Source organism: Anser anser (assembly GCF_964211835.1).
Source record: "Anser anser genome assembly, chromosome: 9".
NCBI lineage: Eukaryota > Metazoa > Chordata > Aves > Anseriformes > Anatidae > Anser > Anser anser.
In genome coordinates, this window is record NC_139729.1 from 24,877,149 (window position 1) to 24,903,809 (window position 26,661).

The 26,661-nt window shown below is 39.7% G+C and overlaps 1 protein-coding gene across 2 annotated transcripts in view; it reads right to left on the reverse strand.

Moving 5' to 3' along the window:
- The window catches only part of SERPINI1 (serpin family I member 1), a 46,421-nt gene that overhangs the window by 5,050 nt on the left and 14,710 nt on the right, over positions 1-26,661 (reverse strand). Inside the window, exons 2-7 of one of the 2 annotated variants that reach the window (XM_083848127.1) lie at positions 18,271-18,523; positions 17,273-17,540; positions 15,250-15,480; positions 12,529-12,723; positions 11,229-11,433; positions 5,331-5,428 (exon numbers count right to left, since the gene is read on the reverse strand). In XM_083848127.1, the coding sequence (XP_083704253.1) occupies positions 5,331-5,428; positions 11,229-11,433; positions 12,529-12,723; positions 15,250-15,480; positions 17,273-17,522 (979 nt within the window). In that variant the 5' untranslated portion in view covers positions 17,523-17,540; positions 18,271-18,523. The remainder of the gene's footprint in view (positions 1-5,330; positions 5,429-11,228; positions 11,434-12,528; positions 12,724-15,249; positions 15,481-17,272; positions 17,541-18,270; positions 18,524-26,661) is intronic. The other variant, XM_083848126.1, reaches the window with a different exon arrangement.

Consider the following 26,661-nt stretch of genomic DNA (forward strand, 5'->3'; position numbering starts at 1 on the left):
ATTGTACATAGGACTTGCATTACAATATCTTCTTCCGATGCCTTTAACAGCACCCTTTACCTTGCTCAAGACGGTAGTGCTCTTCTACCCTTTAGGTATTAGAATAGCATGGCACTACCTAGAGCACCAACATACCAGAGTAAAAGACAATCCTTGCACTCAAGATTTTGAATGTAATTACTGGGGAAAGGGCTTATGACACTATAATGCAAATAATTATAGAGAAAGACTTTGTCTGGGGGAAAAAAACAGGTATTTTCTTTCTTGCCATTATAAATCTTCAGTTTCTTTTAAATTTATTTACTGCAATAAAAATCACCACAAAACTGATTTTTTTTTAAGTCTTGTTTTCCATCCTTCTTTCCCAGTGTTTTAATTCAGGTCCAAGCCTACTCCTGCTTAAGTCAGTGGGTGTTTCATTACTTTTCTTTCGTGTCTAAGTGATCAGACCTATTGAAATAGTCAGCACCTTGCAGGAAGCAATACATTACACCATTTAATCAGTTTGACTAAGTTTCATCAGTACGACATAATGAGGATTAGATATACATTTATTGTACCTGCATAAAACGCACAGTAATGACAGAGCACAACTGGCAGTTAGGAAAGGAATAAAAGCTTTCTCAACAGGGAGTTACACAGCCATGAAAATCTAATCTAACCACCCCAGTGAGACAGCGATGCCATTTTGCATTTCTGATCCTTCAATGCCAGAACTCGAGCTGAAGGCTGAGTAAGAGGGGAAAGACTGGGACTACCTTCTTCTAATTGTTATTCATTTTTTTTGGCTTGCACAGCTGCAGCCAGCAGCCGTAATACTAACACAAACCAAAACCACAAGAGACAATAGTTTAAAATCTCTCCTGGGCAGGTCTCACTACTGCTACATACATAAGAGTGAACTAGACCTCATAGTTCAGCTGCTTAACTCAAAACTCACCATCAAAAGCCCCAGATGATTCCCTTTGAGACTGTTATCTAGTAAAACACACTAGATTGCTAAATATTAGAAATTCTAGGCATCAGATCCAAGCCTCCAGTAATGTTGAGAGCTAGGATAAGATTTCCATTGCTGCTGTAAAACATGGGACATGCAGCATCCAATTATCTTGAAAACTAAGCACAACCCCCTCCCCAGCATTTGTCTCTAACTCTACCTAACCCATTTTTGTTAACAGAAACACCACCTGAAAGCTGTGCTTACATTCCAACACCAACACTTCCAAGCCCTGAGTGCTACCTGTAAAAATAGCTGAACGCTCGGATCAGGTGCTTAACAGCCATCCTCTAAAGCTTCCATTCTTACAAATGCATTAAGACCAAAGTTTCCCAAAACCGTTTTAGCACAAGCCCTGGATGTGCAAGAACATTACGGAAGTGATAATGGACAGATACGCCAGGCAAAAGAGGGTGACAGACACCTGTAAATCTAATTCCTATTGCACGCCTTGCATTGTGTGCACTGACTTTGTACATGTCAGTTAACAGGAATCCTGGTAAGTGCGTTGGTCAGTTCTGCCCATTTCTTCATTCCAGACGGCTGCATTCTGCTATCCTTGGCTCGAGACCATTCCGATGCTCTATTGAGCACTTAAGCTATATACAACAAATACCAGTACAAAACAAACTCTACAACCTTTGGAGAAAAATGCTGTTTCAGAGCTTATCCTAAACCCAAATAAATATTTATGCTTATTAGACAAAGACTTTGACACTTATCCTAATCACCCATTTCAATCATGGTTTTGTTTTTAATTCTATCGATTTCATGACCTCAAACTATATCCAAAGATCTCCGTGGTTAAGTTTTCCATAAGAGAGGCACTTTATTTGGTTTCAATTTCTCATCTTTCACTCCAATGGATATCTTTGTCCTTGGATGGTGAAAATAGCAATTCCACATGCAGTTTACCTTCTCTAGACTATTTGCTTTATATTGCCACCATCTCATCCCTCTCATTTATCTCTCCCTGAAGCGAGTCTGTTTCCATATGGGAGGATAATGTTGTCACCTGGTATTCAGACATCCTTTCTTGCTGCACTCTGTGATTGTCAAGTCACTGACTGCAGTACTTCATCATATACAACATTATATCTTTCCCTTACGATTTCAACTGTGGAAGAGGTGGGGCTTACCTGAGTATCTACTATCATGTCATTTTTCTCTAGTACCTTCTTTGAATTCAGATCTCCATAGATGTGATTTGACCTCTATCATCTCAGAAAAGCCCCGTGGGGATTTGGTACCAGGGTGAGCTTTCTGCAGGGCCCTAGCCTAGATACCCATTAATGTGTAGGAGGCTTACTTCTAATGTACATGACTCTGTTAGCATCTCATTTCATTTGTCACTACACTCCATATGCTTGCAAACTCCTACTCAGAGTTGCCAACTGGTTGCTCTGCAAGTCTCATTTTTAAGCCTGCATATTTATTGGCTTTTTTGGCTTAGGTTGCCCCAGAAAAATGACACCTTCCTCAGCGAAGACTTTGAAGAATCATTTACTGGGATGTTGCCCTTCCAGCTACTTTATATTGGGAGAGTAAGTCATTAAGATCACTTCACTGGTCCCCAAAGTGCACGTCACCTTGAGGTTAAAAGCATTTGCCATTTAAGGCATTATACAACAGTACAGTATTTTAATCATTTGAAAGAGAAGGGGAACTTTGCTACAGAAGACCAAAACAAGCTCAAGGGTAAGCCCTAAGAGGTGCCAAGATACTCAAGCTGCAAGATCACACGCTGTGTAAGTTATAAAGCCCCAAATACAAGAAGCTGTTTCCAGATTTGTTTATTCCAAAATTCCAGGTTTGATTATTTTGAACACCTGATAAAATCAGAGATTGAAATCAAATCCGTTGAAGATTTTTTTTACTGAAAGTGAGTCAGAATACATGAAACTAGATATTTGAATAGGAACGTCCTCCTACTCACCTGTGTATATTGACAAATAATTTCTGCAAGAGCTACATCTACAGCATGCATCTAGATTAATACTTTATTTGGTTGCTCACGATCCAGACATCCTAGAAGGTAAAACTGACTCAGCTATTTCCATTTTTCAGATTGAGTGTAAAAAGTAAAATAAATATTGAAAAATCAGTCTAATCCTGCAATTTGATTTATATCCGCTAAACCCACATAGAGTTTCACTGAAGTCAACAATCTGTGCCTGGATCTGATTACAGGATTAGGGCTGTTGAAACTGCAGAAGGCTTTCCTTGACAACAATCCAAAGGCAACAGCAACAAGAGAGGGGGAGGAGAGTATTTTTAAATGCAACTATTTCTCAAAAAGTCTCATTTTCTTCCCAAATTAAAAAAGTGTTGAGACAAACATTTTGTTCATATATTTTCATTTAAGGTTTCATGAAGTGGCAAGTTTTCCAGAGGGCTGACACTGAACTGCATGTAAATTTCTGGCTTCAACCTCCTTATTAACTGACGCATTACTCAGGTATTTGCAAAAGTAAGCTTTTAACATTTCCCTTTATGACTTACTTTCCTTTTTCCCCCTCCCCATTTTACACTGGGGAAATTAGAAATGGAGAACATCGTCTATATTTTAATTACTTGAAATTTCATCTCTATAGCATGAACGGTAGGGTTTTCATTAAGGATTATTTTGAAAACATTCTTATTCTTAATTTATCAAAGACCTTTTTGTTACCTGGTGGCACATGCTCTCTTAAGTGACAGGTAAGAATGTTATAGTAAAACTCATGAATTCTCTCTATACGCTGCTCTACATTTAATAAACAAGTTACTCTTTAAATGGTAGAGGAGTTAATTCACTTATGCAAAACATGGTATTTTGATTTTATACGGCACAACCGTAAAAAATATAAAACTTTAAACAAGCCATTAGTCACATGGATTAAAGCACGAGCAAGTTCCAATCTTTCTGCTTACCTCAGCTACAGAATTATTCCCTGATATTTAGGCATATTTTAAATGAAATAAGAGCCAAGAATTGCCTTTGCAGTTAAACCTGCCCTGTGCATTTTCTATTCTCCTTGGTACTTTTCTTCTAATAAATTTTTTTTCCATACACAGACCAGAAGTTATTGTAAGGCTTACTTTTCTTTGGGGCAACAGAGAAATCAGAAGTATTTCTCTTCAGAAAACTGATTTTAAGGAAGCATTATTCATTTATGCAAATTGCTTTCGCATGAGCTATCTCTAGCTTTTCCCACCATTTCGCAGGAAAAGTGAAATCAGCAAAACAGCAGGATAGGCTACATGACAGCCTATAAATGGCACTTCAAACTTAAAAGTGAAAAGGAGATGAAAGTGTTAAGCATTTTTCTGTCAGTTTTATAGGAAGGTTCCCCTTCATTACCACCACCTCGAACAAGCCACACCAGTGTGTTTGCTTCCAGGATCAGCCCATTAGGAGCAGTTATTTCCCATCAGCTAAGCAAATATCTGGCTGATTAGAAAGTAACCCATAGAGCAGAAACACATACGGGAAGGTGTCTGAAAGCATCAGTTACAGGAACCATTATGATCATCCTACACTGGTAACATGGTTCTAGCTAGAGAAGGAGCTGGTCTGCCACGCTTCAGGTCTGGACAGACCACGCTAAATGTACTGCTTGTGTGGCTACTTTTCTTACAAACAAAGGAAGAAACTTTAGATGAAGATCACTCAATTACCTTTTTTTTTTTTTTTTAAACACTTCCATTCCTTTTAGAAGGTATTAAATGCAGAAATATCTCCTGTCCACCTGTTTTTTGGTTTTTTTTTTTTTACATGCATTGGATATTTCAACTTCTGAAAATAGTCTTGACAACATACTGAAATAGACAAGCAGCATACATTTGTTTATCTCAGAACTTTCTTTCCTGTGCTGCTCCTATACAGAAGGTATCTGGGGAGATGACTAATTGTACAAGAACTAAAAGCTCTTACTGCCATGAACAAATAGCCTCTGGAGATGAAAGATGACAACCCCTGGGGTGCATGAACCCCATCTGCCATCAAGGCACTGAAGACAAATATTGCTTTAACGTGGATCTGCTTCTTGCATAGTATTGAACTCTCTAAATTTCCGGTAAGACCCAATTGTAAAACACCCCGAATGAACTTTCCCAGGTCAAAATACCCCTTCCCACCCTGATGGATTGCTCCCCTGCCCCAGCTGCTCCTACAGTGGAAGTACTCATACATCATCCCCAAATCCCAAGGGATCAAGAACTTGCTAACAGTTTTTTTGTTGTTTTTATTTAAGAATCAAAACAACATTCTGTAGAGTTTATCGGTTATCTTCAGGTGGATGATTTTAGTACTTCCTCTTATATCTTGGAAGACAAAACAAGAACCTCTTACCCGACATCGCAGTGAGGTCAGCACTACGGCTGAACAGTTCTGTAATTCCAAGACCTCTCAAGACATCTTTCAGATCAATTTCCTGTTCAACTGTGAACCTGGAGAACGTAACAAAAAATTGCAAAAATCAGAATGGAAGCAGTACCTAAATTAAAGATTAAAATTTCTAGCTAATGACAATTAAAGTACTACGGTAAATAATGTAAAGCAGGAGATTCAGCACTAGTTGCATAGCAGTGACACTTTGTATAAAAATGCTTACAAATAAGTTAGTTTACATTCACAGCTGAAATATTTTCTAATGCAGAAGCAGTTAAAAACTTGCTGATGGTACATACAGTCCCTGACCATAAAACCTCAGAACAAAATTATGCAGCAGCTAAATGCAAAATGCTCGTGTCTTACACAACAGGTTTACTGTAAGAGCTGAATTTAGTTGTAGACATACTAGAATGGAATAAATAAGACAAGGGACTGTAAAAACTTCATAGGCAGCTGTTGGCAAAGAAAGAATATGAAAGGATGCTCCGTTTTTATTTATACAGATTAAGCAAAGACCAACAACTATGAACACTAATAGAACACTATGAACACAAAAGCTTTGCTGACTTTGCTTCTAACTGCTGCTGTAGCAAAGTTCTAATTGGCTTTTGAATATGAATACAAAACAAAAATAATTGCTAGTGCAAATGCACTTGTGACGATCACCTGCCAAGACTTTGGGGACTTCAGGGTTAGCTTGCAAACCCGTGCTCTAGGTTACATTACTATTCTGGCAGGCAGCACAAATTGAGATTTATCCTGAGGGCACGATTTTGACCAAGACCTTGTTCCATTTGCAAAGACTTTTCAAACATTCTAAAAACTTATGCCTGGTATTCATAAAATGAACAGACTCAAGTTTTGTATATGGCAGAAACAGACTGGGCAGCTACAGAAACAATGAAAGATGCCAAAATACAATGGCAGCCCTGCCCAGAAGGTGCCAGAAGTCTACAGACGCAAGAGACAAATTGAGCAGAGTTGTGAGTTCTTTGTAGACTAACAGCATTACAGATTTAAATTATGTTGACAATGACTGGTTATAGCAAGTGTACAGCAAAATATATAGTACATACAGTATTGTTAGTTTCTCCAGCAAACCTTTTAGTCACAAACAACTTTGCAATTACACTGCAGTCTTTAGTGAAGGTTCTTGTCTGTGCTAGATCCAAAGAAAATAAAATATCCTTCTGTGCAATTTCTTATAATATTTTTTTTTCCAGGACTAAGCTTCCTCAATTACATGTAGGAACATGTTCTTTCCAGGAGAAAGTATAACCCAGAAATCTGAGCAGCGAACAGCAGATGAAAAGCTGGGATGAGTGATACCTCTGCATGTACAAGCCTCGGCAGCTTGAAAAAGAATAACCTGGACATCAAAAGATGACTCGGTAAGAGTCAAGTGGATCTTCCTCCCTTACACCAAGTGCATTCATAATGATCCGCGATAGAATAAATGTTAATCATTACCCAGAGAAGAATTTTATGCAAGTTAAAATAAGATCTGGACGGAGCTCAGGACTGACAAATCACCGATGGCATCGCATGTGGTCATGTAACCTGTCCAGATGAATTCCAGTCTGTGCCTGGAATAAAACAGGAGAACTGATACTTGTGGTTTTATTGTTTTGGCAGTTCTCAAAAGAATCAGAGACCAGAAGATTTACGTCCTAGAGGAAGCTTCTCAGGTGTTCTGGCATGGAATGCATCAGCACAGCAGCATTTTTAAAGGTAAATAAAAATAGAAGGCATTTCTTAATAAATGATTGCCCAGGATTGTGACAATTAGGAAGTCTCACGTGGTCAGAAAAGCAATCTAAATGAGCCACCACTCAAAAATAGTATCTCCCCTATTTCCTCACACATACTAAAGCACGTTACAGATAAGCTCTAATAATATTTAGATTTCCACGTATTTCTTATAGCCAGTGATGTCAGTTTTTGTTTAGAATATCTACAACCTAACCCACAGAAGAGACAGCCGGTCTCATTTCCAAAGCCAGGTATTTGCTGTATGGCCAGACTTTGGTAATGCTGAACTACACGGTACTAGCCCCGGCCCACGGTTATCTGCAGTATCTGTTCCCTGTAACTAAACAGATGGCCTTTTCCCTACAATCTTTTAGGTGTTTCTGATGCTGAAAATAGCATGAAAAGTGGATTTCAGTACTTTAGTATCAGAAGTCAAGTTGCAACTGGGAACATTAAAGACTGAACGGAAGTAAGAAAGCACAGACACCGAAGGGAAAACGAGAAACGTTTTCACCATAGGGCTAGAAACGAAATAGAAAGACTGGTCTATTGAGTCAAAAGGAGAGCTTTCATAGCTAAGCAGTTCCGGAAGGTTCACCAACACACACGTACATGGCTACAAGCTCCCACAGGCAGCCTTAGGAAGCACTCAGCAGAAATAGCAGCAAGGGATAGTGACTGCCCATTAGCTATTAGTGAGACAACGAGAAGTGAAGATGGGAATTCAGCTCCCCACCCCAATGTTCCTTTGTGAAGTCTTTCCTATACGTAAAATGCAGTCCAAAAAGCTGATCAAAAATGTTTTCCTTCATTTCCACTGTCTTTGGGTCGCTCCCACATGAAATGAAGGACAGAAGGATGCTTTGGAAGTAGTATTAGATTGAGAAACTAAAGGAGCTCTCTGGAGAGTTGAGCAAAGAAAGATAATATTTTCATGTTTTTCAAATTTAAAACTTACATCAGCATTAGATTCAAATTACATATTTATGTCATTGACAGTCTCCTTTGTTGTGTACCTGAAGCTCTAGGTTTTATATAAAGCACTAACCGTTTCAGGCTTTCTTCTAGTTTATAGACTTTCAAGACAGAAAAAGGACAGCTTCATCTTGTACGAGGCTGTGCAACCCTTCTGAAATGCTGATTTTACTGAAGTCCTTAGGTGTTCAGGATCATGTGGGACTAAGCACGCTTTCTAGTTACACAGCAGAAGTGAACTACAGCCTAACGCGATTCATCCCAGAGGCTAGAATTTCAAAAATTACTATAAATTCTGAGTGAGAAAAAGCAAGAAATTCCAGGTTCTCAGTTTTGTTCTAATACATTGCACTCTGCAGAACAAGAAGCAGAGGAATAGCTCCATTTCAAGAAATCAACAATTTCTTGCTTGGAAAAGTGGCCCTCAGGATCTGAATCACTATTTCAGCCTAGTAAGCGGCTTTTAATACCAAGCTGCTAGCTGACATCAATTCCAACTTTTCAGCTGGAATTTCAGCAAGGCTGTCCTGAGGTGCTAGAACGAGCTTGCATAATTTAATAGACTGAAATCAAACAACAATAATCCTGCCACGCTGCTGTTCTAACCAAGCAGAGCAAGGCAGGTTATGGCTCTTTCTCAGGCAAAGTCCTGCTGTCCAGGGCTAAACATGGGCTGCAGACGTTGGCTAAGTGTGTATTTATTTCAGCAGTGCAGTTCTACACCTCCTGTGATTGCATCCCAAGAACAATAAGAATGGCCTCATAAGAAGGGGACTCAAGACAGCATGTTAAAAGGGGATAATGCCTGGGTTTTTTGATAGAAAGAGAACAAAAATCACACAAAGAAACTTATTTCAACACCATCTCAGGCATTTTTAAGATGCTTTCAATGAACACAAAAGCAGGAAGGTCATTGTAGAAAGCCAAGCGTGCTGGGACAGTCTTTAAGAGGCGATCTGCAGACTGGGGTACTGTCACCAGGTAGCAGTTCCTCCTGTGTTCTTCAGATAAATTGTTAGTTTTGTAAATTAGATTCATGGTCTGTTTCACTTCTATGCAAAAAACGGATTAAATTGTTGATCACTTTAGTCTGGGTTAAGCTGGAAACAATGATTTGAAAATGAAAATGAGAAAGTATAATTTAACAATTCTGTACAAATCTCTCGTTTGCTATTAAGAGGCGTAATATGCAATTTCATTTGCACACAGATAATGCAGACAGAAACTGGGAAGTTGTGATTAACTTCTGCTTTGGCTAGTTGTTCAGGCCCTATTACAAGTGTATAAGTTTAAAAAATGTTCACTTTATAATTGGATAGCATCTTCCAGGATATAAAAATTTAATTTTATTCCACTGCTGCTTTCAGTTTCTCAGTGGACAGAGCCTGCAGGCCACATTTCATAACACGCCTTCCTGAGTCAGAGCATAAAATATTTATGAAGTTTTTATTTAGAGCATTGATAAAAATCCTGCAGATACCCTCCAAACCCCTAATGGAAATCCAACACCTTGGGAACACGCAATCAATCTTTAATTTTTATAAGGAAATTGCAGTATTACCGCATGGCGTTTCAAGCTCACGAGAGCTATCTCATAATCAGAAAATACTGAAGGTAATCAGCACCTGGTTGTACCTGTTTTACCTCTGTATAGCCTCAGTTTGAAAACATTTACCAAGTTCTTTGAGGTTCTTAAATGAGTGGCAGGCATGAAAACTAGCCTGAGGAAAGAATTGTTGGGCACAGAATAAATAAGGAAGTTATATGACCACACAAAACCTCAACCTCCAACTCATGTCTGAGATCCTGGCTGCAGAGAATCCTGGAGTCTCTGCTCACAGCTCCTGGGAAATGAAACTCCAGGTGAAAAACAACCACAAAATGCCAAGACTGTGCATTAGGCTCAGCCTGTACAAAATCTGCGGTGCAACTCTGCTGCTGTGCCTTCTTCAAATGAAACATTACTAAAAAAGGAGCACTTACTGCAGGACAAAGATACAGAGCCCCAAAATGCTGCTGTTCCCTCACTGTGATTCCAATCATAATGGCTTTAAAGGGAAGCAGAATTCTATCTTGAGCTGGATTCAGGGCATGCCAACAGCACCAGTCCATCTCAACCTAATTTATCCTGGCTGCCCTTGGTTTATGGTGCTCAGCTGCAGATAGCTCCTTGAGAATGGTTTTTACTATGGAAAGGAAGTTGATAAAAAGCACGGATTCTTGCCCTGCTCTTTACTCGTCAAATATGACCAACCCAAATCTCCAAATCACAGGAAAACAATAACTATTTTAGTGATTAAAAGAATTCACTGTATTTTTCTTCTGCCGTGTACTGTTTTGCGTAGCACCACAGAAAGCTGAGTACATAGGGGTGATCCACACCAAGCTTGTGCCACACTGTTATATCAACACTTCAATTAAATCATTATGAATCACTTGAAGAGTATTATGAACCAACTACACAGTTAGTAGTAAACAAGTATAAGGTAAGCATGGAAAAACAATTAGAGGCAGATGAAGCAATTCTAGGAAAGAGAACTAAGTGGTATATGTGAGTAAATACACCACTGAACACATAACTTATGTCTACAAATAAACATATTTTACTGCTCTAAAGAAAAAGAAATCAACCCTTATAAATAAGAAAGAGGCAAAAAAAGACTGACTGGAATTACCTCTCAACATTCAGCCGTTTGTGTCTACATAGACACACCAGTAGAACTTTTAAAATTAGCAGCAAACAGTAATCTAATTAGTACCCAAATGAAACATTTTAGCTTTTGTTAATAGAGGCTAGCAATATTTCTATGGCTCCCGTCTAAATGGAATGGTTAACATAATGAGCTCTGCAATAAAAAGGGAGCCATCATTCAGAGCGAATATATTTCTGATGAAGTAATCCTTTCAGGAGCTCACACCTGGAAGGGACACAAATGCAGCGTTCACTTGTTGCTCAAACTACCACCACTCTACCCTGAATGCCCTCAAGGCTTTCTTGTCACAGCAACCTTCATTTGGGTGCTACATAACTACAGACTTGATCAAGACGTTCAGGTTTTACCTCCTCTGCTGCTCCAACCGAAATGAATGCAGTCTTTCCCCTTTATTGACATGGGAGCATATTCTCACCTTGGTAAATATACTTCCACTTTTTGCTTTTTCACTGAGTTAGCCCATTCGTTAATCAACGAGGCTTTGACGAGGGGTTCCAGTGTGACCAGCGGAACTTCTTGTCTGGAAAGAACGATCATCATACTAATTTCATCTCCTTCGTATGGTATTTCCAGAACTTGATAGATACCACCTGCTTCATTGGAGCCATCACTGAACTCTCCTACAAGAGAATACACCAAAAAATGCTATCAGTAGTATTTCCTTCTGTCTTCACCAGAGAGAATGGAAAAATAAAAGGTTAATACTAGGCAATGTTTACCAAGTACTGGAGCTAAAGATGACCCACAAATTCTATATAAAATTTATAATGGTTTCTCCGTCATAGGATTTGAGCCTGATTTCCGCTTTCTTAAAGAAGGTAAGCTTAGGCAATCACAGTTTGTAGGTAATCATACCTCTGAACTTATTTATCTTCCATCGTTTGAAGAGAGAACTCTAACGGTTGTTAAAGCTGCCAAGAGTTCCATGGAAACAGGTAGAGGTTTTTTTTTTTTTTTATTCAGAAGAGAATTTATTAATGAGTGAAATACTGCCCATGCTAGACACTGTAGAACCCATCTGGAGCTCAAGCTTAAGCTAAAAACAATCATTAGCTCTGCTATTCAGAGAACTCATATTTCACCTAAGGATGTTAGAGCATTAATGAACAAGCATTATTCTTAACCTTTATGTTTATTAGACTTTATATTTATTTAGAATAGTTCAGCTGGAAGATACCTACAAAGATCTTCAAGTCTAACTACCTGACCATCACTTTAGGGCTAACCTGAAGTTGAAGCATTTTAATGAGGACATTATACAAATGACTCATCAACACACTGACAGGCTTTGGGCAGCAACCTCTGCTCTAGGAAGCCTGTTCCAGTGTTTGACCACCCTCACAGTCAAGAAATTTTTCCTAATGTCCAGTCTATTCATTTTAGTATTTAACACAGCACAAGGATATTTTAGCAAGAAGCAGGAATAGCTCCATAGTTGTAAAGAGTTTAGAGATAATGGATAAACATTCTGAAATTCCCCACGTGGCACCAAACATATCTAAAAAGTAATAAAAGATGTCATTATATATGTTGCTATCCAGTATAATACAAAAGCACACACATTAAGAAAGCATCAAATAAGCATCCCTTCACTGGGCAAACACCACATTTAAAATTCTAGGTGGATGAACAGTCAACAATACAAATAGGTATTACTGCAACAAAGCTATTAGGGGAAGACTTATTGGATTTAAATTGCTAAATCTCCAACTCACCATAGTAAAATTCTCCCTGCTGGTACATCATTGGAATCTGCACTTCGCTTTCATCATCTTTAGTAAAAGAAAAAGTTCTTGTATTTTCAGGTCTGAATTGTGATTTCCAATTGCCTTTAAAGTAGATTGCATTGATGAGAGCCAAATGAGTTAGAGCACCAAAATCTCTTGATGACACAAAATCTTTGATCATATCTAAGAAGAAAAACAACTGTCACTCTGCATGTCAAATTGAGCATTAAATCAAAACTTAAGACAGCTTGAAAAAAAGCAAGAAAATAAAGAGCTTTGCTAACATGTAATTTCCAATTCAGATGTTCCATTAAATCTCAAATTAAATTGTCAGTGTTTTGTAAACCTAAAATCACAGTGTAGGTGCATAAATCTTTCATTTGGTACATGTTATTCAACTGTTTCTTTATCACTACTTAAATATAACCCCACAATGAAATCAAGCAGAAAAGGGATCAAAAATATTTACACAGGTGCTATAATACAGTTCAGCATTATGCTCTTAAGGTCTGCTCATCTACAAACTTGGGTTCCAATCCAAAGAAGCACTTAAAATGGGTGCTTCAAGTGCATAAGCATACCTATTGGAACTTCACCCGGGCCAATTCTGAAGTGCTCAGTTTCTAATCAAGTAACGTCCCACTGATTAGTAAGGACTAATCATACAAAAAAGTGCTCAGCATTTGTCCCACTGACCCTAGCTCTTGAAAAAGCACAAGACATCCAGCATCTGCTCTGTGCAAGGGAGTGTGTCAGCTGAGAACAGCAGCTGCTTTGCTCCTACTCCTAAATAAACAATTTACACGAGAATAGTCTCACCTGCCTTAACTCACCTTAAATAGCTTGCTTTTCAGCAAAACAATTTTGAGTTTGTTAAATTTGGTGCACTGACCAACCACCTTTGTCATTGTTCTTGAAGAACTACAGCCTACTTCAGATGGCTTTCTTACTTGTTCCTATTTTTAACTGACATTGCAGTGTAAGGTGTTAAAATAAACACATTCCTCAGACTGATTATTACTTCTTAATCCATGGTTTAAAACAAATTAATTCTGCTTTCTGGAGCATATGACACCTATCAACTGGAGTGAAATTTGTGTACCACAGGGCAGTTATTTGTTTTGGTTCACTGTTCATACTGCATTTTACCTAGAACATTCTTAAAAATGAGATATGACCCATACTTTCATACTTTATGGTTGGAAAAAAGAAAAAAATAAGGAATATACTTCACGTTTTGCCTGTTTTATTTGGTACATCATTTCCTCTTGTGTTTTTCAGCCCCATCTTGTTAGTACACAAACATATGTTAATTTTTCAGGCCAGAGAAACCTTCGTTTATGTTTTCTGCTCTGAGCCTCCCATCATGCTAAACATGCTGGAGCTGGAAACCTGACTGTCTTATACTCCTTACCTAATGAGAAAATGAGCCTTCTGTCAGAGCTGGCAGACAGGAGAGAATAAAATGTAGTGCTCAGAGATTAGGCTGAGGGACTGTTACTATCGCAACCTAATGCTGCGAAACCTATAGCTGCCTTTGTTAGCTCGACAGTTCCTTGCAGGATGATGGTTATGAGCTTGGTCAGCAGATGTGGCAGCTATTAAGCATGAGACCTGGGTGCTCTTATAAGAGTCTTACTTTTCCCTCAGACACCATGATTCTCTGAAAACACTGGGCAAGGTGCTGCATTACTTATATTCCCTCTATTTCTGCAGCTTAAGATAAAGGGCAGAATTTATTATAAATATAATAGGCTCCATTTTCCCTTGGAAAAACTAGATCATTTTAAAAATGGTCTAGAAGCATTATACGAGGTGTTTTCCCACTTTGGTACTGTAAACTTCCATACAGCATTATGGATTCTTAAATGCTTGTACAATATGATGGTGTTATGTTCCTTAAAGGAGGCTCCAATACCTTCAGTTTCACAATGGTACAACTGATGTTAGAACTGAATTTCTGTTGAATCGCTCAAAATATCATCCATCCCTCAGAGGGCACCAGATGAACTGCAAAGAGATTATGCTTTGATCCCTAGAAGAAGGCACTAAATTCACCCCCATACCTTGGCTGCACATGCATTCAGAAAGTGTCACATCACTGGGATGCCACATGTGAACAACCATCACACCAAGCAGATCTAACAGGTACATTTCCATCAGTCATTTTATACTTACTTCTTTCCCCTGCTACATGTTTTTGTTGTAAAACTCTGATGACAATATTCTTACAATCAAATACCCTTTCAACATGCTATCTAGTTCCCTCACACGGGAAAGATTAAATTACAGGGTCTGATTTTATGCTTATTAAAATTATCTTTAGCAGTCATTAGTATTCAATTTCTCTGTACCTTGTACCTATGAGTTTCTCAGCATTTGTGATCCTCCCACACATCCAAAGCATAGGTCAATAACACCTCTGTAGAGGTGTTTTCTGCATTTAGCAATAACTTAATACCAAAATCAGTATTAAAATGACTACCATTAAAACATTCTCCTTCAGTAAATATTACAGATGATCCCTGCACAGGGAAAAATATAAACGCACAAAGAGGTGATACTAGTATGTTTTTTTTAATGGGAGGAGATATCTTGACTTTTATCTGTTTTGTTTAAGACTAAAGTAACAATTCAACAATGTTGTGTAACTCTGGAAACACAACAAACGCTCACTGCAGGAAGTATGTAAAAATCACGTGGACTTACTATTTGTGTGATTCTCCACCCACTTATTGATGTGGGTAGCTACAGCTGCACTCTGGCTGAAATCTATATTCTCTACTTCAGCTTTAAAGTATTTTTTCACCAACTGCAAAAATTTGTCACTGACGTGAAATCCATTCTGCACATAAAGAGAGTTAGCAATATTCAGAACATAATGACTTTCTTCACTAGTTGCCATATCAGAAAGGTCCTTCAAAAAGGTAAACTCATCACCTGAGGAAAGAAAAACAAGTTCAGTGAGAAGATTTTAGAAAAAGTTATTCCATGTTTTTCTGCTGGAAATTCAAAGTCATTTTATGAAAAGATTCTTTTTTTAAAGAATTGTTTCTAAATCCAGTAGTGATCAGCACATGTAGCCTCATTGACTGAAACCTGAACACACCTTCAGATCTGAAAAAACAATCTGCAAGGCAGAACACGTTTAGAGCTTATTCTTTCCACTTCCTATAATTAGCAATATTAACAATCCATTTGAACTCCATTACAGACAAAGCTACCGAAAGCAATCCTTTCAACACCAGGAGTAACTTAAAATTATTCTTATGAGTCATACTGCTGTGCTTTACCACCACAAAGCCAACAGAATTTTCATTATTTCCTAAAAACTGTTCAGGAGCTTGGTAGGGAAAATTAAGTTCTGATGCTAAGGGACCCCCACAAGGTTCCTTCAACAAAGATCAGGTTTAGAATTTCCCAGGGTACTACATGGATTAAAAAAAAACATAAGCCATTTAACTGCTCCTGCGGCCAAAAGCCAACAGGACTCAAAAACGTGGTCTGCTTCAAAACATAAGGCTTTTAGTGTTGCGTTGCCTACTTGAAGCTGAAAATTCTAGCTTAAAATTTGAATTCAATTATATGTTCCGATCTCAAATTGTTGGAGTACTTTCCCTGAATAGCACTGATGCAAGAATGGTGAATGGTCTGGCTCAGATCTGTTGCATAACTCCCTCAGTTACAGCTAGGGGACAGTTTAATCAACATTTAGAGAAACTGCAGAACTAAATATTCACCGTAACTTCCACAGAAAGACATAATCTGCAGAGAGGTATGGTGCAAGAAAATTTGCCAAATAATTCCTTTCTGAACTGTATTCAGAATTCCTTCCCCAATATCTGTTTGCTGAGAACTTAAAATTCCAACAAGTTTGAGGAATGAGACATTTCATTCAGGTTTTAAACCAGTCATTCCAACATCAAAATTCATAGAAACCACTTCTTCAGAACAACTTTTTCCTCCTTTGCTCATCTTCTCCATTTGCAGTCATAATAGAGTGGTTTGCATTGAATATGCTTGCACTTCACAGCACTACATCCAGATGCATGACTGCTTATCCCATACTACAAACAGGATGGCACGGTAGTATTGTTCTCTGCAAAAAGTGCATCTTGTGTATCAGGAAGGCTGCGGGGAACATGTGGAGTATCATGCTGAAACAACCAAAATGCTTCTATTTCCTAAATTAGCCTGCAAGCCTATATGATGTATTATGCAGTGCAAACAGAACATTAAAGACCTAGAATATATGGTAAAATCTACGTGTTCTACCTATAAGAACCAAGCCAGTTTTGTCTAAGTAAGACGTAATGCCTTCAGTCAAACTACCAACATTTTCATACTTTCTTCTAAACTATATTGCCTAAAACGACTGCCTTCCTTTTCAGGTTTCATTGTAAGCCCTAAAAAAGATACTTCCAAAAGTCTTTTCACGCCTTTAGAGGCAAAAGCATCCTTATTTTGCAGAAAGGAACAAAGATAATAGCTAACTGCAGTCACCTAAAATTCAGGTGCCCAAGTCAAGATTGTAAATAGGCATCTCTTGACTTGGAATCCACTCAAGCATGCCTCAGCAGACTCAGGCCAAACAAGATGTCAATAAGTCTACTTATTAAGAATCTATGAACATCATTGGGTCATTTTCATGGTTGTTCAAGCATTTTCAAGCATTGCTATCTGTTTCTTTAAGACAAAAAGCCCCTTGTAAAACATGATTGAAAGGTCTTACCATTTTTTAAGCTGTCAAAACCCAATGAATGACGAATTTCTTTCAAAGTGGTTCCATGGGCTCCAAGCTCTACCATTCCCATGGCTATTGCAATGCTCAGAGGAGAGAAAAGAATATTCTCATCTTCTCTTGCAGCTCGCAGCTGATTGTAAACATTCACAGAAAGCTCAGCAATAGTTTCATCAGGAAAATTTGTCTTGAAGGCTTTACTTTGCAAAACAAGCAAAGACAACAGTCCAAGTAAATACATGTTGTAAGATGTTAAGATCTGCAAGATAAAATACAGAGGAAATAAGTTAATCTTATAAATAACAGTACATAACAGTCAGAAAATACAACAGTATTTTCAGTTTTAAAGCTGTGTGGAAAAAATCTAGTTATGGAGTTAAATGTAGACGTCAGTTATTTGGAGGAGATGCTGATAGATATACCCTTTGAAGGGAAGTAATCATTTATTCTCCAAATAGCCTATTTCATTACGTGGCCTCATGCAACTTCTACAGAAAAAGACATCAAAGCACAGCAACGCCTTTCCTACTTTTTCCTTTAAAGCAGGATATTGTTAAGCAATCCTGATTTGGCATCGGTGTATATTTCTGCACTTTGTCCAGCAATGAGACTTACAAACACATTTCTTTCATTTGACCTTCCAGTAAGATGCAACTTATTCATCTAAGCCGCTCTAAGCCTGGAACTGGTAGAACTGCTTCAGGCACTGCAGGAGAGCTCGCTGACACTGGTGACAAAGGGAGCGTACCCTGACGCTGCTTGGTTGCAAAACCCATGGCAAGCAGCCAAAAAGCCTGTTAGTAAATAAAGGAGAGTTGGCTAGTCAAGCCAGCTAAGAGAGAAGCCCTGCTCAGAGACCTGCAGAGGAGAGCTGAAGTTACTGTGTGTAACAGGAAAGTGAGCTGGAGAAAAGGTTGCTACTAATACCTTTGACTGATCTACCTCCACCCAGGCCTTCTGAAAAAGCTTCAGGAAACAACAGCACTCACCCCAGCCCGGTTTGGCTCGTCACACGGCCAGTGACACCGCCAGAACTCCACCTCACGGGGCACTGCACATCTACCTCCGGCCTTCCATTTTCCTTTCAGCTTCCCACTGCCGTGGCACTGAACCCACCGCTGCCCGGGGCAGCCACAGCAGCCGACACCACCTGCGTTTCAGTTACAAAGCTTGGACACTTAGGGCATCTCTACCACAATGGAGCAGACAGCTCTGGTCCAGAAGAAGCATTTACACGTTACCCTGTAAATATGGGACAAATTCAGGTGAATGCTGCTGTTCTGCTGAGTGAAGTCCACACGCGGCCAGCCCAAAGGCCTCTGCCTCGTGCTTCCCAGCTCTCCCGGCTCCGCAGTTACCAGAGTTTCTGTGCACCTCACACGGAGACCCTTGGTAAGCTTTCTACAACATTTATATAGCTCATCTCGTCTTCAGAGGACTGTGTAGCATTAGATAATTAACTTGCATAACACTGAACGATACATAATTTAAGCGTTATTCTTCACATTTTATAGCTGAGAAGATACAAGAAGCAACAGGGTACACGTACGCGCCTTGGCAGCAACCCATGCGGCCACTGTTTAAGATTCTTCCTGTCCCTCGCCATGGCTCAGCCTTTTGTTTATTTTTTTTTCAGTGAGAAAATGAAACAGATGAACTAGTGCAGCAGACGTGCTGCAGGGGAAAAGGGCAGGATCCCAGCGAGACACGAGCCAGAGGCCTGTTCCTCCCTCTCCCCGCCTCCCTTCTGATGACTGCGTACATATTTCTATGAAACACGCTCCATTTCTCAATTCCTAATGAGCCTGCCCCTGTTCTGGCTTCACTTCATCTCTGGGCTACCGGATGAATCTTTCTGATTCTTCGCAAGACATCAAGAACCTCCACCAAAGGCTCCTAATCTCCTCAAGAATGGCACCGAACAAGTCACAGGCCCACAGCTGCAGCACCATATTGTGCTTATTTCTTGACGACTTTATTTCAGCACACGTATAAAACTCACATTTCACTGCCTCCCAAGGGAAAGGGCTTCAGTCTGAGGCACAACCACCATTTACCTCAAACACTTTGAAAAACTGTGGTCCAAAACAGTATGAATAAACTTCCCTAATAGTTTTTTAATAACACTTTAATAGCAGTGGTTTTTAACTATCTATTAGTTACTGACAAGGATATTAAGATTTGTTACAGTAGACAACTTGATTTTTTTTGGGGGGGGCCGTTATTTGGCTCATCCTAAAAGCCCTACCAGGTAACACGCACATGAACTTGTGTGCCAAAAACACTCCAAAAACAGTGAGGCAGCAGCTTATCTTTTATGCTGAGGATGAACACAGAGCATCACTGTGGCTTTCAAATTGGTCTGTAAAATTGGGGAATCTCACATCATAATTTAAGCAAACTTGTGTTGTGTTGCTCAGTGTGGTTGTAATTACACAGACAGCTACGGGATCCCCCTCCCACCCTATATGAAGACCATAGCATTGAACTGTCCAAACTCAGACACCTGACAAGGTTACAAGAGACCTAAGATAATTTTCAGTTTTAAAAAAGGTTTCCCCAGCCTTTCAGTTGCAGAGGCAGCTACTCAGCACTCCACCACTGATCCCTGCCACATATGCTATTGCTAGGCAGGCTTAGATGACTGCAGCAGGCAGGCACAGGCAGAGGATACGCTCAGGTCCTTTGGTGGCAGCGCTCTCAGGCTATTTGCGAGGCAAAGGGCTTTCTCAGTGCACAAGTACGAAATAAGGGAAGGTGTTTTAAAGCAAACTAAAGATCTGTGGGCGATGTCAGTGGGGAAAGGCTGTAGAACAACCCTTGTGCCAGCCAAAGCAAAAAATAATTATCTGTAAGTTTTGTCCTCAGTCTAATCCAAGACATTTGGGGTAAATCTTCAGCTCAACGCTGTCCTGCTGGTACACATGTACACTGTTTTACTGACAACTGGGAACCTCTCTTAATTATTATTCTAGTCATAAGTTACTGCTTCTCTGCTTCCACCTTACTTTAGGCTATATTACACTTGGTTTTATGCTTTCGCATGCCTCTTTATGCAGGTCTTGATCCAACAAACAGCTGGGCACTTACAGTGCAGCATGTTCTTAGCATCTTTCTTCAGTAAGAGGAGGGCACTCTTGTTCCCACAGCAGTATGGAATTACAGAGCATTTTAAGATTGCCTGTACCCTGCTCACAAGCATACTTTAAGCAAAGGAAACGAAGCTGAACATTGTGCAACGTATGGCTGGGATGTTAAACAGTTCTTGAGTATCAGACTTCTCAGGCAGCCTTTTCAGGCTGTTTATCAGCAGTGCAGTCTGTCGTAGTCTGTCCGTAACAATGAAATCAGTTAAATACTGCATCAGCTGAAGAGGAGATGAAGTCTACATTGCACAGTTTAAAAAATTCAAAGCCATCTGGTTAAAAAGTTACTGCATACATTTTGCATTTATTAGCTACCTATATGATTAAAGTTGTTAAAGTTGCTTTCATCCCTTAAGCACACAAACATTAAGACCAAAGATGCAGATTTCTCATCTAGGGTCCACTGAGAGATGCTAAAATAAAGCAGAACTTAAATCAACTGATACATGAATACCACTCTCTCCTGCTGCCAGGTGATCAAAGAACCAGCCCAAACTCTTCTTGCAGTAGCCTCTTCTTGAAACAACTGTGTATCAAATCATCTGTTCCTATAGAGGTTTGTCAGAACATTAGTTTTGTTCTTGGTTGTAACAGTTCTCAGTAAAAAGGCAGTAACAAATCTAACGAAACATTAAACAATGCAGTATTGCCTCAGAAAACTGAGAGATGCCCGCAGCTCCATATAAAACATTATTGCACAGTTGTAGAGATGTTATTTGATGACTTGTACCTCCTGGTGTATTCTCTGAGTACAGAGACGTGCCTGTTTCACCCAGGGGCTTCTTTAGGTTTTGGACACTGCTCTCTGGAGGTTTTAAGAGTTCCTTGGACCCATCTTAATGAAAGACACTCCTCTTTCTGATTTTTCTTGTTTATTAATTCTCACACTACCTAAAATAATCAGAAAGAGCTTCCAGCTATATGCCATTCAGTAGGTGTTTGCATTGAAACCTAGTTTCGTTCCCCAAAAGCTTGTGTAAAGGTTTCATCGCTCCTGGAATTCAGTTTGCCACATTCCCACAACAGATCACAGCCAGCTCAGTGGAAGGGCAGCGCTTCTGTTCTTTGTCCTTTAGCCAGCACAGATGTACTCCTGTACATGGGCAGAAGGGAAACCAATTTTATAACATTTGAAGAAAAACATGCATAGGCTAGAATACAGGGCTAATTAACTATAGCTCTTGCCTTCCTCCAAGCATAAGGCTGGAATGACTAAGAGGAAGTAGAACAACATCGCCCCCTCACACCCACAAGCTGTGAACTATTCAGATCATTACATATGCTTTCAGAAAAATGCAAAAGGGGCAAGCATCCTCTGGAAGCCAGGATATTTTGAGACATCATACCGACAAACTCAAAACGAGTTCACAGAAATGAAGCACCGTGAATTTTGAGACAGCGAGAAGAATTGAACTCACAGTAGGAAGGTGCCAAAAATTCATTTAAGGGTCGAATTCTAGTACCTTGTGCATGCCAGACAGGTTGGAAAAAAAAGAAGGTTATCATTTGCTTGTCTTTTACACCTTCAGACTGTGGGTTTTATAAAGAAACTCCTTTACAGCTTTAGAAGCCTAGAGACTTTACAAAATAGAACTGTGATATATTGCCTTAGTTCCTCAGCACAGACCAAACTAAGATTAGTTGCCTTAAAGATTACTCTTGGCTACATGTAAGCTAAACACCAAAAGTGTGGGAAGCAGAAATGGGAAAAACTGCTGATTCCTTCTGAGCAGTGTGTAAAAGAAAAGCCTGGGAAGAAAAGCAAGTATGGTGACAGGACTGGCTGCATTCTTTCCTGTAAAGAAGGGCATCTGTAGGAACAGACACGTCTGGCAGAACGGTTTTGTAAAGCAAGGATGCGTTTACTTAGGGAGCAAGCCTTGCTGGTTGGAGGACAGAAAACACCAGAGTTGCATCCAGGCTGGAGCTGGGTGTCACCTTCTGCCCCCCAAGGCCAACAGAACTGTATCATGGCTGGGACAAATTATGGGAAGGAGACATGTTGAGTGAAATTCAGCCTACTGCTTTGCCAGTTAGTGAACAGGACAATCAGAGAAACCTTCTTTATTCCTGCTGATCTCTTGTTAGCAATCATAACAAACAGTACCATGGAGAGAGGGCTGCGTAACTACAATTATCATTTAAGAACTCGCCACAGCTCTCCCTCCAAAGAGACCGGAGGAGGCCAGCAGACCAGAGGAGATGCCCAGAGCTGCTCACATTTGGGAGGGCCATGCAGTGGCTGCCGCAGCTACCCTAAAGGATAAGCAGGAGGCACACAGCAGCACAGAGGCGCTCGGGAGGTTGGGCATGTCACTGTAATCAAGCATCTAAATACAAAGTCTACATCCTACCAACTGCTTTCCAATCTGTGTACACGATCCACTTGGGCATACTTGTACATGGAACTGAGAGGGAGCCTTCTTGAAGACCAGAGGAAAAATAATATTGATTTTCAGAACACGAGACATGAAATTCATGAGGTATTATTGCTTAGAGCCAGGCAGGACGATATACCCAAGGAAACAGGGAATAACTAGGTGTCCAGAAGACATTAAGATACAGCTATCATGTACAGTGCAAGCAGTACATGATAATATTTGCAAAGTACTTGCCATGACAGGGATTACCTTTAGCCAGCAAGTCAACCTCATATCAGGGCGCACATTTTTATATTCCTGTCTCGCAAAACATGTTTACCTCAAAAAAAAACATTTATCCTTAGCTCATGTGAGCATATGACCTTGTCAAATGGAGATTCTACAGACAGATGTAGAATCATTAAGCTCGTTTGATTCCGTTTGTTTCAGAGATGTGCAATTACACTCATATTTCAATCTGCACAGACATTAGTAATAAAGTTATGGGATTTTATCACCATCTGTCAATTATGGAATCGCTGCCTTCTGGAACAGGAAACCTGGAGGTCAATTTCATTAGAAAGCAGCACAATAACAATATATCAAATACTGCGGTATTTAAACCACTAGCATACAGGAGCTAAAACTAGGAAATGTTTGGGCCATACTGGAATCTTGCTCTCCAACCCGCAGCTAGGCAAGCCCCCCAGGACTTGGTTTTTAAGGCCCCATAATATCAGCAGCTTCTAGGAAACCTGAAAAGAAAACATACTGAAAACTTTCATATTGACAATTTCTACCATTAAATCCCAAATGTTTTTAAACTTTCATGGAGCTTGGCACTGACTCACTAACCTGCTGAGGCAATTATGCGAGCCAAAGTTGTCTTAATTGAGCTTCCTCAGGCATAATCCCTCAGCTCCGATTAAAAAATAGCAGAAGATGCTGAGAAGCTATGTCCAAAATACTTGAATTTGAATAGCCTAAAGCAAACATCTAAATCCAAGTCTAGACAATTAGGGTGGTCTTTTTTTTTTTTTCCTCAAGGAACTACTGCTACAAGGCCTGCAATTTTAAGGACCTATATACAACCTCTATATTTGTTTTTCCTGTCTAGGAAGAAAACATTCAAGTTCTTTGGCAGAGCGTTTTTCTGTGACAGCTCCAATGTGTCCCACAAGGAATAAACTATAAATAAGAAAAAATACAAAAAAAGTCTCAAGAAGAAGAGCTGATGTACTAGTACAGAAGTGGGGGATCCCAAAGGTTCAGAATGGGGGGGGTGCCTGCAAGCAGCCCTGCTGAGAAAGTCAAAACCAGAGTGGGGAAAGCTTCCAAAGCTAGAGACAAATACTACATCGATCTGCTTTCAACAGCCCAGAAGGGTCTACCTGTCAAGTCCCACAGAAACAGCTTAATCAGGCATAGATTTTTAATAGATATTCTATTTATTCTTCAGGGAGGGCTGTCAGTCCTGTACACCACTGAATGAGGCCACTCCCACGCATGCTGGTCTTGATGCAGTACGTTTTAAGATTTTGGGCATTTTCCAGCATTCGGAAGTGATATGGATGGATTTCTCACATGAACAGAGTAAGACAAACAGAAAGGTCTGTATAAGTGCCAAGCTGCTTTACCTTGGATCCTGAGAAGCAAGCAGCTGGAGCCTCCTCTTAGGACTCATTTTGCTATGGAACAAGGATCAGTGCCTGACCTGGGAGGGGAAGCTGGGTCTTAAACTCAAGAACTGATTTTGACAAGCTCTACTTCTGGACTTTTTTTTTTTTTTTTAAAAGATCAATGTAATACTCCACTCATAACACAACCATCTAGGAAAGATCCCAAATGAAACAGTAACGTTATTTTTTCCTCCCTCAGATTTCCACTGGGTGGTTTAGGAAAGGAAGGAAGAGGAAGGGTATGGTCTGATTCTGCAGTAGTCATTTTCTATCGGCAGTAGAGATGGCACACTGAGTTATTTTATATACAAAAACAGCTTCTTGCCTGCTCTTGCATGTACTGCAAATTCCCTTACTTACAATAAGTCACATTTCTGTTATTTTACTGTGAAATTCAGTTGATCAGCAAGCTCCCAGAAGCAAGCTCCCAACTATAATTTAATTAAAAGGGCAGTAGCTAAGTTTCACCATATGCAACTGCCAGATGCAATCACTGCAGTTCAAGTCTAAAGGCAATGTTACTGCATGTACTGGAGCGTAGTTTTATAAGTGATGAAAGCTGTCACTTATGTCACAGACACTGCTGTAATGCATTATGATATTACAGTTTCAGCAGAACCAAAAAATATTAATAATACATTTTGTGAATGCATTTACAGGCTGCAAGTTTGAAAATACAACGTTCCAAGTGCCATGCACCTTCTTGCAACTCTGTATGTATGCATAATGGGAGCTGAGATACCGCATTACACTGCGCACTGCATCTGGCATTACCAAGCTCTCAAAGCCAATATCAGATCTTCAAGAGTTGGAGGACAGAAGGGCACAGCTAATTAGGGATAAGCAGAACAGGGGCCCTTCGATATCCATAAAGTCATTGGAACGGTAAGTATCACACCAAAAGTACCTTAAAATTGTTTCTCTTTGGAGGAGACTTTCTGAATCCATTTCAGAAGCTTACCAACCGAGGAAAAGTTCATGAAATTCTTAAATGCATTTTAATAAAGAGCTATTGCCTTTAAATCACCTCAAAATAGCTAAATAGACAAGGCATATACTCATTGTGAGACCATTTCATAAGTTCAATGTATTGAAGCATTAACTTCTGCTTGGTTCGGCTTCCTTCAACTGGAATTCAGACGAAAAAAGATCAGGTTATGGATACAACTAAATCAAGAAAATGAAGAAAGTTAATTAAAACATATCAGGATTTCAGAAAAGTAGTCTATCACTTCATGAACTGAATGCAAGTGAGACATACAAAACAGCTTTCTAATCTACAAAACAATATTGGCTTCAGACTTGCAATCAGCATTGAGCTCCATTTAAATTTAGGTAATGTCACTATTGCAAAGATAGTTATTATTCACTTGTTACACCACTCAGATCAGAATTAATTTCTCATGGCACACAAATAAGACATACAGATTGCTTTAGAAAAATATAACAGCTAACCCTAGCCTTAAAGTAGATGTTACACCCAAATTAATTAAGTGGCAAATCATCATTGTAAAGATGATTTACAATGCACAGGTATCGCTTCTTCAACACTTCACCTCACGGTCCATTCCTAGGCACAAGACAAGATGACAGCAGCCACAGCCATGGGTGAGCTTCCAGCCAGCTGCAGTTCCTCCTGGAAGCAGCTGCACACACCAGACAGGCCCTCGGGACAGCCCTGGCCCTGACGGCCAGCAGCAGCAGGACATTAAATGCCAGCCCACCACAGCTCAGGAGCACGCCACCAAGGCCAGGCCAGCAGCGGCCTGCTGGTAGAGCCCTGCTGGCAGAGGCTGCACAGGACCTCCGAAGGACTGCTTGGAAACCAGCTGGAAGAGCTGTTTTGGCAAGCGTGCTAGGCCTGACCACAGAGCCACCATTAATACAAAACCAAAATGAACACAGTTGTAAAACTGGTCTCACAAAAAAACTAAGACAAAGACAAGAAAAAGAGTATGAAAGTGTTTGCTTCTGAACCAGCAGAACTGAATCAATGAGCAACATTTAACATAAACATTTAACGCTAATACCGTGCAAGATTCCCCACTTCAAGTATTTCTTTAACATCAGAACATCTGTTACAAACTAAAGACTTCTAAAACCAGAATCATCTAGATGCAAAATTCAGGCAGCAGGAGGATGTTCCACCCCAGACTTCACACAGCAGGAAACTCCCAACAAGGCTTTCTGATGTG